Source organism: Rhinolophus sinicus, chromosome 18 (assembly GCF_057876585.1).
Source record: "Rhinolophus sinicus isolate RSI-liver-muscle chromosome 18, RSI-T2T, whole genome shotgun sequence".
Classification (NCBI taxonomy): domain Eukaryota; kingdom Metazoa; phylum Chordata; class Mammalia; order Chiroptera; family Rhinolophidae; genus Rhinolophus; species Rhinolophus sinicus.
This window is the reverse complement of record NC_142518.1, coordinates 15,024,666-15,041,920: the sequence shown is the minus strand read 5'-3', so window position 1 is coordinate 15,041,920 and position 17,255 is coordinate 15,024,666. Positions and strand designations below refer to the sequence as shown.

At 37.8% G+C, this 17,255-nt stretch overlaps 1 protein-coding gene across 2 annotated transcripts in view; it reads right to left on the bottom strand.

Annotated features, from left to right (window-relative positions):
• Nucleotides 1-1,432: 1,432 nt before the first annotated feature.
• PHEX (phosphate regulating endopeptidase X-linked) overlaps nt 1,433-17,255 on the bottom strand; it is a 204,992-nt gene continuing 189,169 nt past the window's right edge. For both annotated transcript variants that reach the window (XM_074323776.2, XM_019714582.3), the window contains exons 19-22: nt 12,394-12,459; nt 11,271-11,375; nt 7,278-7,354; nt 1,433-4,712 (exon numbers count right to left, since the gene is read on the bottom strand). In XM_074323776.2, the coding sequence (XP_074179877.1) occupies nt 4,610-4,712; nt 7,278-7,354; nt 11,271-11,375; nt 12,394-12,459 (351 nt within the window). In that variant the 3' untranslated portion in view covers nt 1,433-4,609. The remainder of the gene's footprint in view (nt 4,713-7,277; nt 7,355-11,270; nt 11,376-12,393; nt 12,460-17,255) is intronic.

Genomic DNA, 17,255 nt, shown 5'->3' with positions numbered 1-17,255 from the left:
TCAGCTCAGAAACCAAAGTAAACTCTCTAAGTGCAATTAGAGGCCATACTCAGCCACTTACTACCCACCAACTGTGTATCCCATCTAATGTCTATCTCCTATCCATGGGTACTATGGCACACCTACTACAAACCAGTGCATACTTTTCTAGATCTTAGAACAGATCCATGCCAGAAATATCTCGAAAATAATCAACAGGGCACTCTACTTGCACTGCCAGCCTAACCCAAAAATGTCCCATAGAGTAGTATGAATTCTATGGTATGCCTCTGGATTTGTCCGGACTCGGGCAAAGCAGTGAGGCTTTCATTGTCTTGCACCACTAAGCTATTCTCCAGAGGTCGCCGGGAGATATAAACTCCCAAGCACTTACAGGTGCCTGAAAGTGCATGGGGCAAAGAGACCCTGATAGAATGAGGGTAGCCATCCCAGAGAGCCACAGCTAATTAGAAAGAAAAGCACACAGGGAGCCTTTGAGATCTTGTTCCCCAGCATGTGTCATCAGTTTGGCTCAAATAAGCTCTTATAAAAAGTCTCAAAAAAAAAAAAAGGAAGGAAAGAAGAAGGAAGGAAGGAAGGAAGGAAGGAAGGAAGGAAGGAAGGAAGGAAGGAAGGAAGGAAGAAAGAAAGAAAGAAAGAAAGAAAGAAAGAAAGAAAGAAAGAAAGAAAGAAAGAAAGAAAGAAAGAAAGAAAGAAAGAAAGAAAGAAAGAAAGAAACCTTATAGAAGATAAGGTTAGGGTGCCCAGTAGAAGGGATTTGCTGGGATCTGGGCAGACAGAGCACTGATAGTATCCACTGGAGGAGAGGTGAGTAATTGTTTCTCTGTGCACCGAACTACAACCTGATATCCTTGTATATCTATTATCATACTAGTCACGAAGTAGGGTGCTTGTAACAGTTTACGTATCTCTCTCCCATGTTAGACCAGACTGTTCGTTGAGGCCTGCAGATTGCATATAACCCACCTAAATACAGCTACTTCGGTGATTGAAATGTTTTTGTGTGCTGAACGAGTGACTATAAATTGACTAGATTGTTAAAAAAAAAAAAAGGGATTAGCACATAGAGATTCTTTGGTTTGATAGTAACTGTAATGTTCATTGTTACCGTTGTCAGATCAGCCATATCGTGGTTGATAATTTCCTCAGAAGCCTCTATTTTCCTCAATAGGAATATTATTGCATAAGCAATAAACAATATCTGCTGACTTATATCCTAGAAGAAAATACAATGACCACCTCGCAAATCTCTCATTGTTTGTGGAGAAAGTTACTGCATTCAAATCCCACTTTCCCAAGCCAAGAAACCTAGTCTACTACAATGCTTTGTGTACTTTTGGGGCAAATATCATAGTCTAAAACAGAACCTCGTATGTTAATAGATGTGATAGCTTTTAATATTTTTTTTAAAAAAGAGGAAACAGAAAATTTTCAACTTTTTATTGTCCTTAAAATGATCGTTCACATTGTTTCACAAGTAGGGGAAGAAAATACAATAACCATTTAGATATAAAATGCATAATCCAAGAACACCTTTCTTTAAACCAGTGAGACACTGCCACTAGCGATGAGAATATTGTTGCATGAAATAATCATATATTCTTCCATAATTTAATATGCAACTGAGACATTATGCTAAAAATATCAAGGAAGAAGCCTATCAAATGCTAAGATTATAGAAATACCAATGGAGTAAATGTATTTAGAAGTGAGTAATCTAAGGGATGAAGGTTAGTTAATGCCAAGGTCAGCAGCCCAAAGAACAAAGACTCTGCCTTTCCTGATTCTGGATACTTGACAAGCGATTTCAAACCTCTCTTGTTCTCTGGCACGAGCATAACCTGTGTGGCAAGCGATAGTTCCTACCTGCCTCTTAGCGATGCTCCAGGGCTAAATAAGACAAAATTTATGTGCTATGCTTTAGGCTCCATTGAGGAAAGGTACTGAATAAACTTCAGGATAATTTATGAATCCTCAACTAGCATTAATCATGTCCAACCAAGTCCATCTCATAAAAGGAAAAAATGGAAATAGGAGGCCAATGCTGTGTGGTTGGTGAAAAGCTCAACAAACTTTGGGCAATGGTGATAAGCCCAAACAATACCACTTTATATACATAAAGTTCTTGACTAATCCAGGAGCATTTCACAAAAAGCTAACTCTTTCCAATGCCCATATAATAGTTCACTGGCAGAACATCTGGTATATGAATCAGAGAACTGTATTATGGCAGTCCTAGTTTGAGATCCAATATCTAATTTCCTTTTAATTTACCATAATTATTTTTGTAAAACTTTATGGCTCTCCTCCAGTGGATGTGCTTAGCAAGGATTGCCAAAATCCTGTCTTCTTTTCAGAATCACATTCTTAGGCCAGCTTCTCCCTACTTTTTTCCTTTCCAATTATATTTTACCTTCTTCCCTCTACCATTTAATCAGTGTCTGCTTCTTTTAGCTATCCATATTGAAGAGAAAGGACAACAAAAGCATACTCTGAAAACTTAAAACACAAGCATATATTTGGAAATCCAATGCTACTAGAAAAGCTAGTAGTGATAATTTGGTATTGCTGCCTTGGGTGTTGTTATTTTAATAATGGCCGTCCTTCCTGCAGCTTTCAGTCTAACTGAGTTATATCAAGTAGAGTTGATCAGGACAAGGTAGCCTCATCATTTAGAAACTGTGACAGCCCCAGATGATCACCAACCAGTTTTCCCAAACCAAGAAGTGACTAAACAATTCACATTTCCAAAGTCATAATTTTAGGCTTTTATCAAACACTTTCTCTGACCTGCAGGAATGTGTTTATTGGATGTTTAAAAAGAGAAATCTAGCAGGAAAATGCTATCCATATAAGCATAACAAACCTCAGCTAATTTTAAATGTACAGGTGCAGGAATAAAACAAGGAGTATCTTGTATGTGTAAACCACATCGGAATGATTCCTCCAGAGAAAAGGCACATACGTTTCTAGCATCCCTAACCTAATGACGCTTGTTTTTAAAACTACAAAGGTCATATTAAGCTACGGCTAACAGGAAGAAAAGGTAGCTGCCCTTCAGAAGTTTATCCATTCAGAGAGGAGGATGAAGTCAAGGGGAAGATCACGCTCCTCTGACTAACTCAGTATAATTGTTTTCCTCATGATGGTGCCCTGCATTTTTCTACTTTCAGAAGTTCCCATGGTTACAAAAGGACATGGCATACACTTATATTTTATTGATATTAAAAAAGAACGAAAAATCACAGGGATGTAAAATGGTCTCCTATGGTTAGTCTGAATTTGTTATTTTGATTTTGAGATTTTCCTATTGGCCCACTTAACCTAGAACCACATGTACAATGTATGGTGTGAAGGAGGGAGGTGGTTGTTTTATGAAATGGGAAGTGCTAGGTAACAACTTTAAGGCCATTATGATTCCTCTCTCTCTCTCTCTCTCTCTCTCTCTCTCTCTCTCTCTCTCTCTCTGTCTGTCTGTCTCTGTCTCTGTCTCTCCTAAGAAACGGAGGAGTTTCACTTGGACGGATAAAGCTCTGAGGATCAAAAATGCAGTCCTGCTCTTTCTTACAGACTCTTTAGAAGAAGACTTGAACAGTCATGTTTCTTTGGACTATGCAGAGAATTTTTAATTGAACCAATAGATTCTAAAATGTCTTCAATCAAGAAATTTTTTCAAAAAGGTTTTTTTAAAAAACAGAGGTAACATTAACTTAGCCAAAACAGAAGGGACTTTGTGCCCTCCTCAATGCAGTGTCTGGCCCTCTGCACTAAAAGGGAATGAAAGCCATACATTCCTAACGGGGAATTAGAAAAGCATTTCCTTGATGGCTACTAAATTCAGAAATGGGAGAACACACATACATGAAGGTAATATGACAAACAGGAACTGGGCTAAAGAAAAGTGTCTGGCAGACAGACAAAATCACTGAGGTTTGGGCAGACCACATCAAATTTGGGGGATTTCATTTCCTAAATGGTTGCATTAGATGCAAGCTGGGAGGCACATTTTCATCCCAATAGATTCCAAAGCTAAAGGCAAGAACTTCATCAAAAATTGTAAAATAAAGATACAACATATTTCTCATTTAACTACCTTAGAGTTGTTAAATGCTGTGTAATGACCATACATAAAATCTAGTACTGCATTTCACAGAGCAGTAAGACTTCCCAGGTATCCATGCACACGTCCTCATCATTGAGGGTTCAAAGTTTAATAGACTGATTTTTTTTCTGGATACATTCTACTTAGGCCCCCTGCAAAGCTGTAGATTAAAATGCTATGTGCCGCTTAGCTGTGGCTTACACACTAAAATGGACAACTGCAACAATTCAGCAGATAGCGTTTTTAACAAAAGTAGCCCAGGGATTTATTTTTGTTGGTTTGATATTCCAAAGATACATACTTGGTTCACTTCTTGTATTCCATTTTTAAGCTCTATGACTTTGAGTAGATACTGTTTAGATCCAAGCAATACCCAAATAATGAAGGTACGTTAAAAAGACAAGTCCTCAGGGGAATACAGGCCTAAAGCAGTAGGCGATGCATGCCCAGTGCAGCCTCTACTGGCACTGTACAGCTCCCTCAGAATGGCATGAACCAGCAGTCCAGCTACCAGAGTCGGCAGGAGTCTGTGCCTCTGTTCATCGTGGAATTGGATGGACAGTTAAAAGCATTCTGGAATTCTTCAAAGTTGCTAATTGCACCATTGACCCTGAAAAAGATATGTCAAAGCCCATGTCATTTAATTCTTACATATCAAAAGGTTCTGGATGAAACTATAGCAGCATATTGCTTTCAGGGATGTTGCATTCATCTAATCTGTTTACAGGGGAGACAACTAAAGACCAAAATGGGTAAGTAAACTCAAAGAAATTAACAGAGCTGACACTAGAACCAGTACCTCCTGAATGCCAGGCAAACACTCCTAATTAATCTTCCAAATATCTTCAAATTCCTGTAAACCATGGGATTAACAATTCCAGTAAATTATATATAGGTTTGTATATTCCCATAAATTTACAAATTTCTATAAACTATAGGATTTACCAATATTTAGCTTTTCTATTTTTTAACTTTTAATGGAAGGTACAGCTGCCATAAAGTACATACATCTGAAGTGTAAAGCCCATTAATTCTTCTCATGCATATAATACACCCATGTTACTACCACCCAGATCAAAACATGAGATACTTCCAGTACCTAGAAGGTTCGCTGGTTCCCCTATCAGTAGTACCTCCAAGGATAACTACTACTCTGATCTCTATTGCGATAGATTCATTTTGCCTGTTTTTGAACATCATATGAACAGAATCACGCAGTAGGCGCTCTTTTGTCTCTGATTTCTTCCACCCAGTGTTATGTCTGTAAGATTCATCCATGTTGTTGCTATCACTATCTTTAAAGAACTCATTCAATCTACAAAAAACACTTTCTCTAAATTCCTATTAGGTGTGAAGGCTCATATTTATCTGTAATTTGGTTCATGTAACAATAACCCAGTGAATGGTGTCTCGTTGTTATTGATGAGGGATGTTTTATGGAAGTTAGCTTCAAAATCTGGTGTTCTTGCAAGTTCCCCAACTGCAGTAAAGACTGCAGATTCCTACTCAGCACTTTGATTGTAACTGCTTTTTGGAAGTGGTATTTCCATTGTGTGATTTCTGCTGCACTCAAAAATCTATAGTTACTGCAGACATCACTAACAAGCCAGCAAAAAACTCCCCCCTCATCTATTTCTTACTGAACTGTATGGTCAAAGGGTTGACTTGGAGACTCAGCATTCTCAGTTACTATTTCTTCCCTCATGATTTGGTTACCTATGGGCATTTGAACAAATATAATGGCCTGTATCCAAAATATCCCCATAACCTCTTGTACTGTAGCTGGGATATATGGGTAGGGATACATATTTCATGGTGCGATTCACCCGGGGTAAGTGTTAAAGATAGAATTTAGCTGATAATTAGTATACTCTGAAAATTATCAGCTAAAATCCAACATTAAAGGCAACTAGTTAGTAAAAGGAAATTAGTTTCTAAAAACTTCTCTGTTGAGTAATTAATCTACTGCGTGGTTTCATCTGCACCATTTGTCAGTAGGAGCACATTTTAGTCCATTAGAGACTGTCAGCATTCTTGACAGTTCAGCCCAGTGGGGGAGAATTTCTAACACAGTGATTAGATTTTATGTTATTGGGTAATTTATAGTCAATTTCTGAAGCATTTCTAAAGCAAGGCTTTAGGAATAAGATTTTAAAATATAGGAGACATTTTAGATGACTTTCCTGCAATATGCTAATGGATTCATTTAAACATTAAATATAAAGATATCCAGACATAATATGTTCTAAGCAACGAATGAATAAATATAAATTATTATGGTTTCCTGAATTTCCCATTATAATTCTCTGTCCCCTACTATAGAAAATTTCCCTCAAACTATGCTAGAAACCCAGCACAGGGTAAGTGATATTAACCTTAATTTTATTTTTACTTAATATTTTATAAATTCTGACAATTAAATAAGATTGCAATGCGTCATCCTTTTCCCTTAATATATAAGCAATTGTTTCAAAATAAGATTCCCACTAAAAGCTAAAATGTAGAGCTTTTGACTCTAGATATGAATTATAATAGCTAAATATCAGCATATATCCTCCTTTGTGTTCAAAGCTATTCTGAAAGTGGGCACTCATTCATGTCTTGCACGAAAGAACAAGAGGCATTAAATAGGATATTCTATGACACAAAATAAACCAGAGTTCTAAGTGTTTCAAGGTGCAGTACATGATCAAGTCCTTGTCTAAGAAGAGAGGCTTTTTTAGCCCATTCAAAAAAAGTAGGTGGGTGCATAAATGGAATATTCTGGCTTACTGAGTGCCCATGGTGCTCATGGCACCCATGGATTGCTACCTTTCAAAAATTGGAAGATAATAAACAGGAATTAATACTATAGCTACGATTTGGATTCTAAATTACCTTTGGAATCTTATAAAATCTCATGGATCTCTTGATACAGCACCAGACTAGAGGTGTGTGCAAACGCCCACTACAGAAATTTAGCTGAGAGAATGCTAACTAAACCAGCTTCCTACTAATGAAAGAAAAGATGCTTAGTTTCTGTTTGGCCCAATTTTTTTGCCTGCAAAATGGAAATATCACTATTCACAATACAGGCTTTTGTTGAGCTTGCCTATTTGGTAAAGCACTAGGCTGGATAGAGGAGGAAGTAGGGAGACACACAGTTGAAACGGATATCACCCATTCGCCCATTTACCTAAACTCAGGGGGGCTGTGAGCACCAATTTGGACTTGTTCTCGGGCAGCTTCTGGTCTGTAGGAATTGCACCTTACCTAGAAGAGAAAAGCATCCCAATAATTGTGTTTCCATTCCAATTACACATTTTCTACTGTCTTAACTGCTCCAAATTATACTGAAGAGGAAAAACAGGTTTAGTAGATCAGATAAGACCTTCATCAGTAGCAACATCTATTATTTTAATCCCCAGAGCAGAAGGTTTTATCATTGTAAATAATTCCACAATTTGAGTAAAGTGGGAAGGTTTCCAGAGAAATGCTATAAATCAAGAGAATAGTATATGTGCCCAGGAATCAACCAATGTATTCATTCAATTAACATAATGCTTGGAATAGCTCTTATCAATTGTAACCAGACTCATTTAAATCAACAAAATGAATCAACCACCCATTATTGAGTGGTCATGAGAAGTTAGTATTTTGTACCCTGGGTGCCTTTCTTGCCTCATCATAGTCCAGGCCTTGGATGGGAGGACACTTCTCCATCTCCCTTGGAGCTAGGCACAGCTATATTACTTGCTTTGACCAATGAAATGCGAGGAGAAATGATATATGTCATTTCCTGGCAGAAGTTTTAAGAGCCTTAAGAATCATTTCAGATGCTACATTAAGGTCCAGTGCGCATTTCCTCATATTACTTTCCTATTCCTGTGGTGACCATGGAAGCACATGTCAAGATAAAGAACCCAAAACCCAGGTCCTTGAGAAAAAACTATGAGCAGAGACCCACTGCTGACCCATGTTGGACATAGAGCATGAACAAGAAATAAACTTCCCTTGTGTCATTTGCTCCTGCACCATAACCTACTTAATCCTGACTTGAAGTGTGTCTTAAAATATGACATAGTCTTGAAGTATGAAAAGAACTAGGGCACATGACTGTGATGTGGAGGGATTCAATAGAAGCAGAGGCCTATTTGATAGGGAAAGAAAAGCAAGACATTCAGCTTGGCTGGACTGTGTGGTGTATACGGGCAGAAATGGGAGACCAGGGGAAAGAGTGGCAGATTCTGAAGTCCTGAGCAACAGGCTAAAGTGTTTAAACTATATTGAAACATTGTTTTGAGCAGGAAAATGATCAATTCATATTTTAAAAATATGTATCTGGTAGGGGCATATAGTAGTAGAAGGAAATTAGAGACTAGTTAAAAGATAATTTATGGGTCCCAGGAAGGTTCCCAATGAATGTCCACTAAATACATAGAAATGGGAATGGAGAGGAGAGAAGTAGAATAGGAAAAATATCTGAGGGGAAAAAACGACAGATCACAGAAACTACAGGGATATAGGAAGCAGGAAAGGCGATAGGATGCTATTGCTTTTGATGGAGATAAATCATCAGTCACTGCGATTCTGAGTTTGACTTTGAAGACATTTTTATAATGTGATTCCTTAATATCCTCAGAAGTTAGCTAATGTTAGGTTGTTTCTAGCATTCAACTTTACCTCATTTTTTCTCATGTTGTTTCTTCTTATATTCTCAAATTATTGCATAGTATTGTCTTTGCTTCATATATCATTTAAGAGATTTCTGGAAACACATTATGGTTCTTACTGTTTTCCTAGTACCTTCTCAGGAGGGAAAATAACTACTCCCTATAAGCAGACTTATTCCAATGTACAGAAGATTAAAAATCTCCACCTTCTGTCAGTAGGAAAAGCTCCAATATAAATTTGTCGTTAATGATATAAAATGGCTTTCCATTTTTCCCTAAATCTCTTTAGTTTAAAATGAATCAAATATGGTTTGGAATTTTATTTGCAGACATTTCAAAATTATGACTATAATGTTACTATCAGTTAGTTTATTTCATCTACAAAGGGATATTGTGGACAAGGATATAACTAAGATGGACCTTAAGTAAGTAAATAAGAACCGGGTAAGAACTGATGACAGACCTTGTACTTTGTCCTCTAGAGTAGGGGTCAACACACTTTTTCTGTAAAGGGACAGACCGCAAATATTTTACACTTTGTGGGCCATTCAGTCTCTGTTTCAACTACTCAACTCTGCCGTTACAGCACAAAACCAGCCACAGATACTACGTGAAGAAAAGTGGTGGTTGTTTTCCAATAAAACATACAGGCCATATTTGGCCCATGGGTCCTAGCTTGCCAAGCCCTGCTCTAGAAAGTTCTAATTACGTATGTGTGTGCTTATTTTAGATATCTGACCCAGTAATGACCCAAAAAGAAAGTCTTGTTAATTGAATCGCTAGTCTTATACTTTTCAAGCAATTCATCTGAATACGTCAAGCATCTTCAATATAGCCAGCATCTCTGCTGGGCACTCTGGAGAGACATAAGAAATGTAAGAATCCAGAAGATTAGCTACGGAGGTAAAACTAAAAATCTTCAACATTTTGAGAATAATTAAGTATTCAATTGGATGATAATGAAGGTAAGCGTAGAGGAACTGGACTTTTTTTTTTTAAATGAGAACTGGAATCCTGGGGAAGTTTGTGGAAAGTGTGGAGGAGGTAGAATTCAACATGGATAAACGTGGGATTGAATAATCTGAGGGGGAGGACTAAGAACAGGGTCACATTATAGAAGGAAAATCAAAAGCAAAGCCACAAAGACAATAATGGGAACGACACCATGGGGTGGAAGTGAGGACACCTGTCCAGCAAAGGGTACATCTGCAGGAGCTGTGGGAATTTAGAGCTGGTTGAGTGGAGTTGGATAAGACTGCAGATAACTTTTTTAAAAACCAGTTGGAAGTGTTTGGCCTCAATGTAGTACTATGTTTCCCTGAAAATAAGACCGGGTCTTATATTAAGGTTTGCTCCAAAAGATGCATTAGGGCTTATGTTCAGGGGATGTCATCCTGAAAAATCATGCTAGGGCTTATCTTCTGGTTAGGTCTTATTTTTGGGGAAACACGGTAGGTACATGGGAGCTACTGCAGTTCTTTGGCATGTCAGTAATGAAATAAATGTGGTATTTCAGTGCCATGTAAGACAGACAGTGGTGTTAAGAGAAATGGGAAAACTAAAAAGGAAAGTCGTGTTGTTCATGACTCCAGTTTTGTTAATGTCAGGTTGCTAAGGGATAATTTACTTAGAATTGTCATGTCAGCTTTAAGAAATAAAAGACCCCAGACAGGTGGGAATCCTTTAACCAGAGTCAACTGAAGAAGACGTGGGAATGGAGGCGCTTACTGAGGAGTGAATGCAAAAACATAGGAACAAAAGGCTGCACTAATGAAAACGTCTGTCTAGTTTTGAGCATACAGATACACATTAGCTCACTGTGAGGCCATGCATCCAAACCTTCAACAATCCATCTCTGACTTCTCTGAAAACGAGGCCTATATATTTCTGATAAAACCTGTGCAATAAGAACAACAGGCACTTGCCTCATTAGCCAGAGACTTGAACTCAGATTTGTGCCTTAGTTAGTGCACGTCTTCTTTGAATTTCTGCTTAGAGACCCCATTAAACTCACAAAAGAGTGACATGATTTTCCTTGCCTGACTTGTTTTCTTCAGCTCTAGTAGTCTTCACATCTTCATTTGAAAGTTTGGAACACAGCCTTGAGGATCTCCCACAGATTGAGAGTAGTGGGATAAAGTCAGCAAATGAGACAAAGGAAAAAGAAAAATACAGGAAAGGACATGGCCATGAAAGCCAAAGACAGAGTCATTAGAAATGGTTATAAATTGTATAAAATACATTAGAATTCAGGATATATTTAAAACTTATCAAGAGATACCATAGGGCTAGTAACCCAGTTGATATAAAAAAAAATGCCAATCAACCTTGATTCTATCAGTTTAATCATGTCCCATAGAACATTAAGAAGATGAAATTTATCTTGAAAATAAGCAAGATAAAATTTCAGCTAAAACAAAAATTATGGCACTAAATTTTTGGCCCAAACCTTTGATGAAGGAAGAAAGCCAAAGTCCCACATTTCAACTGTGATGCCCCTTCCTTGGTCTACTCACGTGAGCATAACTCAGGAAGAAGAGTTGGTTGTTGGTGAATGTTATACCTGGTAGGAGAGGCTCCTCAACTCCCTGCCTCTTGTCATTTATCCATTTCCTGTAAGCCTAGTGAGAGAAGCAGAATATATGATCCTCTGCAATGATGGCTTTCCTCTTTTCTCATCCAGTGCAAAGATGTATAATAAATATATCCTCCACCATGTGCAAAATGCACCCTGTCAAGTTTTCCTTTACGAAAACAAACCTGAAAATGCAAGTCGATGTCATATTGCTTAACAGTGAGGCAGGTTTACCTGCAAAAAGACCTTACATTCAATACATACCAAAGCAGCTGAGCCAAAGTGCTCAAATGTCAAACAACTACCCCTCCCCACCAAAAAAGATGTGTGTTCCATTCCTATCAGGGAACAAACAAATCTAACACAACAACAAGGCCTATGGAAATAAATTTTGGGGTCAACATATTCCCAATTTTTTATTTTGCCAAGTAGGAGGGAAAACTATCATCTCCAATCACTGTCATTTTATAAACTATATTTTAACTAGACTAGAGGAAGGATATAACCTTGGAATAACAATCTGGTCTTTACGTTGAATGCATTTAGCTTATGAAAGTCTTTCTGCATCATCCTTATGTTTCTTGTTTCACCACAGACCAGTGGATGATGAAAACAGTATTATGGGCTCTTACCTGGCCTCTATATGAGAACCACCAGCCATAAAACAGAACTTTGGTGTTTTAAGAGAAAATAAGGAGGACTATAGAGAGAGTGTACTCAAGGAAAACTCATATGAACTTAGCCCTAAGGAGACTTCTGTAGTGTGCTTTGATATTACTGTAAATGTATCTTCTGAAAACTATCCTTTAAATACATGATTCTTAATAACAAATATTATTCTTTAGAGTAACTTTATACCCCAAAGAGAAGAAAGAAATGCAGCTCTATTCATACAATAGAGTATAATAGAGTCAATAGGGAAATATAATTCTACTTAAGAGAAATTCATAGAATTTACAGAAATCTAACTCCTCAAGAACATGTCTGTGGTGTAAACTGAGGTGTACCCATACAGTGTTTTAGAACTCAATTTTTAAAATCACAGCAAATGTTGCAGTGCATACCCTAAAAGCTTCCCGCAGACCTCCATTATCAGCAATATTTTCTCCCAGGGTCCTCTTTCCCTTCACCTAACAAACAGAAAAGAAAAAAAGAGTGTTTTATAGCCAACTATCATTCAGCAAGAGGCATAATGATATCAAGAAAAAGTGCCATATTTTAAAGAGAAAATTACATTCAATAAATGAGACGTAGTCATAATATATTGTGAGATGGCAAACTAACCCCAGCAAGGTGCTCCTGAATATAATAATTTCTATTTTATTATGGAACACATTTCTTTCTCACCCACCTCTTTACTCTCACCAATTTAGCCAGCTCCAATAAAATGTTAACAATATTCTGAGTGACTCTGGTTTAATGGGGGGAAAAAAATAGAAATGTCAAGATACAGATTACTTTCTCTGATTAACTCAGATAAATTGAGTATTCTTTCCAGTGCACTTGTGTTTCCAAAAATTTACCATCCACAAAGGAACAAGATTTCAAGACCAACCATCATCATTTCACCTTCGGCAATTTCCATGAAAAATTAAATGGAGGGTAGTCCTCATGGGGGAACAAACATCAAATAGAAGTAGTACAGACCACAAGGTCAAGGTTTGCAATAGGTATGATAACCAGCCAAGCATGGTGAATAAATTCTTCCAAACATTTGAAGATTGTTCCTTAAACTCTTAAATAGGCTAGGAGGAAAATTACTCTAAACCAATACAGCCCAAAGCCAAAATCCAACCTGCTGCTTATTTTTGTACAGGCTTCAAGTTAAGACTGAATTTTATATTTTTCAATGGTTGTAGGGGAAACTCAAAAGAAGCATAATATTTTGTGGCTTGTGAAAATTATATCAAGTTCAAATTTCATTGTCTATAATTCAAGTTTTGTTGGAACACAGCCACACCCACTCATGTGCATGCCTATGGCTATTCTGTCACTACAGTAGCGGGTTCAGTAGTTGCAACAGGGACCTTATGGCCCACAGAGCTGAAAATTATTTACTATCTGGCCCTTTACAGTAAAAGTTTGCCAGTCCCTGCATAGGAGGCAGAATAATGCTCCCCGCCAAAAGGTGTCTACGCCCTAATTCCTGAAACCTGTGAAAATGTTACCTTATGTGGCAAAAGAGACTTTGCAAATATAATTAAATTAAGGATTAAATTAAGGATGGAGACATTAGCCCGCATTATCCAATTGGGTCAAATGCAATTACAAGGTCCCTTTCAATAGAGGAAAAGAAGTCAGGAGAGTGACTGTGCCAGAGTGATGCAATGTGAGAAGACTCAACCAGTTACTGCTGGCTTTGAAGAAGGAAGGGGCCATGAGCCAAGGAATGTGGGCAGCCTCCAAAAGCTAGAAAAGGCAAGGGAACAGATTCTCCCCTAGAGCAGGCAGAAAGCAGTCCTCTTCACACCTTAATTTTAGCCCACTGAGACCTGAGTCAGACATCTGCAAGTGTACAATAGTAAATTTGTGTTGTTTCAAGACCCTGTATTATATTACATTATATATGACCAAGTCTTATATTACATTAAAATAAGAACAGGTCTTATATTAATATTTGCTCCAAAAGACGCATTAGAGCTGATGGTCCGGCTAGGTCTTATTTTGGGGGAAACATGGTACATTCTTTCTTTTACTCCAATCCCACAAGGTAAGTGCTATCATCACTATCATTGCTTAACAAACGAGGAATCTAAAGCTCAGTGTAGCAGATGGCATTGGTGAAGCATCAGACCCCCTTTTCTCCCAGGACTCTGCACCCATTCCTACAACTGCTATTAGCTCAGGAAGATTGAGCTTGGCTTAGGGGGGATTCCTGGGAGGTGATACCCCACCTGTCAGTAGCTGACTGATGTGCAGTTAGAACAACCCAGCCCCTTACCCCAGGCTGAACAATTTCTGTAGTACATTCATACTCCAGAACCCTGTTTTGGATCAGGCTGATGCTAAACTTCTGAAACCAACATGTTTTCCTCATCCCTTTATAGGTTTCTCCTGAAACTACTTCCGCAATAAATCACTTACCTAAGAAACCCCTTCTTGGGCTCTGCTTCTAGTGAACCTGACCTAAAACAAAGTGACTAAGTAAACTGCCGGCATTTCACAGGGATTCAAACCCAAGCAGTTTGTCTCCACAGACTTTGTTCCATAGTAAGCTAGCTTTTAAAGTCTCAACTCTTCTTGACTCTGGTGCTTCTGTTTATATCCGCTCATGCTTGAACTTAATCTCCTTCCTTGTTCCTCTAAGCTTTACCTAAATTTGAGGTTTTGTGAGTAGTCTCACCCCTCTGGCCCCTCCCACTCTGGATCGCCTCAGTAGGCCATATGGCACTAGGTTTGCCTCTCAGGACTCAACAGCTGCTAACAGCCTGTCTGCTTCTGAGGCACTCCATTGGGGCTCCCCTCAATTCACTGCAAAGAGGACTGGCCTCCACAAATAGAGCCAGAAAAACAAAATATGGCCCTTTATATCCACAAAGGAAGCCACCCCTCTCCTCTAAGAATGAGACTGAAACTGTTTTCTGATGGTTGAGTGAATTTATGCTGAGACAGGCATAACCTTTCAATCGACCTTGTGACAAAGGTATACATTTGTCAGAATTCAGTTTCAATACCTGACACTTTGGGCAAAATAGATGTTGTAGCATAGTCCTCCCCAATATATTGCCCAGGTATAAAATGAACTTAAAATAAGAGAACAAAGCAAGATACGGGGTGGGGAGCAGAGTATGGATTTTTGGTGTCATACCAATCTAAACTCTAGTCTAGACTCTACCATGGGTTTTAATCTCTTTGAGCTTTAGTTTCCTGATATGCTAGTAGTATGTATACTTCTCAAGACCAGTATGAGGATTAAATTTGTTTCAATTAAATGAAAAGTCTAACTCCCATGTCTATATATAATAATCACCAGCAAATGTGCATTCCATTCCTCCAAGAAAACTGCTCTTCTCTTGTTTGTTTGGGTTTTTTTCAGCCTTTATTTTCCCCTGGGATGGCATACTTATGAGTATGTCACCAAGTATTAGGAATATTAACCACAATTTATTGAGCACTTATTACATGTCAGGCATGGTGCTAGTGCTTTACATTATTTCATTTAATTCTTACAACAAACTAATGCATTCAGAAATAGTTACCCATTTCACAGACAGACTCTGAGACTCAGGAATGTTAAGTAACTTGCTCAAGTTCAAAAAATTTGTAATTGGTTGAAGTAATATTTAGACCTACGTCTGACTCTAGAACCCCTTCCTTATGCTTTTCTTGAAACAACATATATTTTAGATGCATTTTCATAATGTGCTCACCCCTGAATTGAATACAGATACACAGAAGCACCCATTTTAAGTCTTCCCATTTAAGTAGATATGAAAAAAAAAAAAAAAAACCACAGGCAGAGAAATGGCTTTTGAGAACACTGATGAAGGAGCTAGAATACTACCAAGGATACAGACTCTGGTTTCTCTGACTGGATAAGAACTGGTCTCCCTTGAGGTGAATATGGTTTAAGAATCAGGAACTGAGTCAGTGTTTATAAACAGTATTCCCTTTAAAAGTGCATGGATTTTTACCCAAATTCTTCTGGAATGGTGAAATAAACCCCAAGTATAATAGACTTGAGGCATAGCAAGGATTTGGGAGCTTTCCCAGCCCCAGTAAGATATCAAGATGGTGTACATGCCGGTTAAGGGACCAAGAGACCCTGGGAAAACCACATGAAGATATACTGATCTACTCCAGTTCTGTGTAGTCCTCTGCTTCTCTTAGGTGCAGTGCCCCTGACTACATGAATTAGGAGCATACAGTGTGTGCATGTGTATTTTAGAGGAAGGTCTTCCTACAGATTCAAACCTACCAAAAAGACTTCATTACTGTCAAATACAATGAGAGAAATCTGTGTCTTATAATTATGAAAGCAGGAAAATGGAATGGAAAACTCCAAGAAAAAATTAATAGTGAGGAAAAGGAATGAAAACTAACCCAATCAAACCAGCCAAAAAACGAAAAGGAAAAAGAAGTAAAAACAATGTACAATAAATAAACTACATAGAGAAAACTATAACATCATATGTGAAAAGCTAAAACAAGAACCAAGCAGATGGAAAAGCATACCAAGGAGATTATATTACAAAAAAAAGTCAATTCCGTACATTTAACATATATTTAATGTGATTTAATTTAGAATCCCAATAGAATTTTCTTTTTTTTTTGGTGGGGGGGAGAATGTAAAATGGTCTTAGAGCATATACAAAAGCATATTTGCATGAGAATGGCCCAGAACATAAAAGAAAAAAAGTGAGGGATAGCTTGTATTGACAGATACCAGAACAATTCACATAGCCATAGTAATAAGGCACTGGTACAGAAATCAACAAATACATCAGCTGAATAGAATATGTAATCCAGAAATTTATCTCAGTATATATGAGATCCCAAATAGTCAAAGCAATCTTGAGAAAGAACAAAGCTGGAGGCATCATCTCCCTGATTTCAAACTATATTCCAATGCTACAGTAATTTAAAACAGTATGGTACTGGCATAAAAACACACATACATCAATGGACTAGAGAGTCCAGAAATAAACCCATGCCTATATGGTCAATTTATTTATGACAAAGGAGCCAAGAATATACAACGGGGAAAGGACAGTCTCTTTAAATGGCTGGGAAAACTGGACAGCCACATGCAAAAGAATGAAACTAGACCACCATCTTACACCATGAATTTAACTCAACATGGATTAAAGACTTGAACATAAGTCCTGAAACCATAAAATTCCTAGAAGAAAACAGTCAGTAAGCCCCTTGACATAGATCTTGGTGATAATTTTTTTTGAATCTGACACTAAAAGCAAAAATAAAT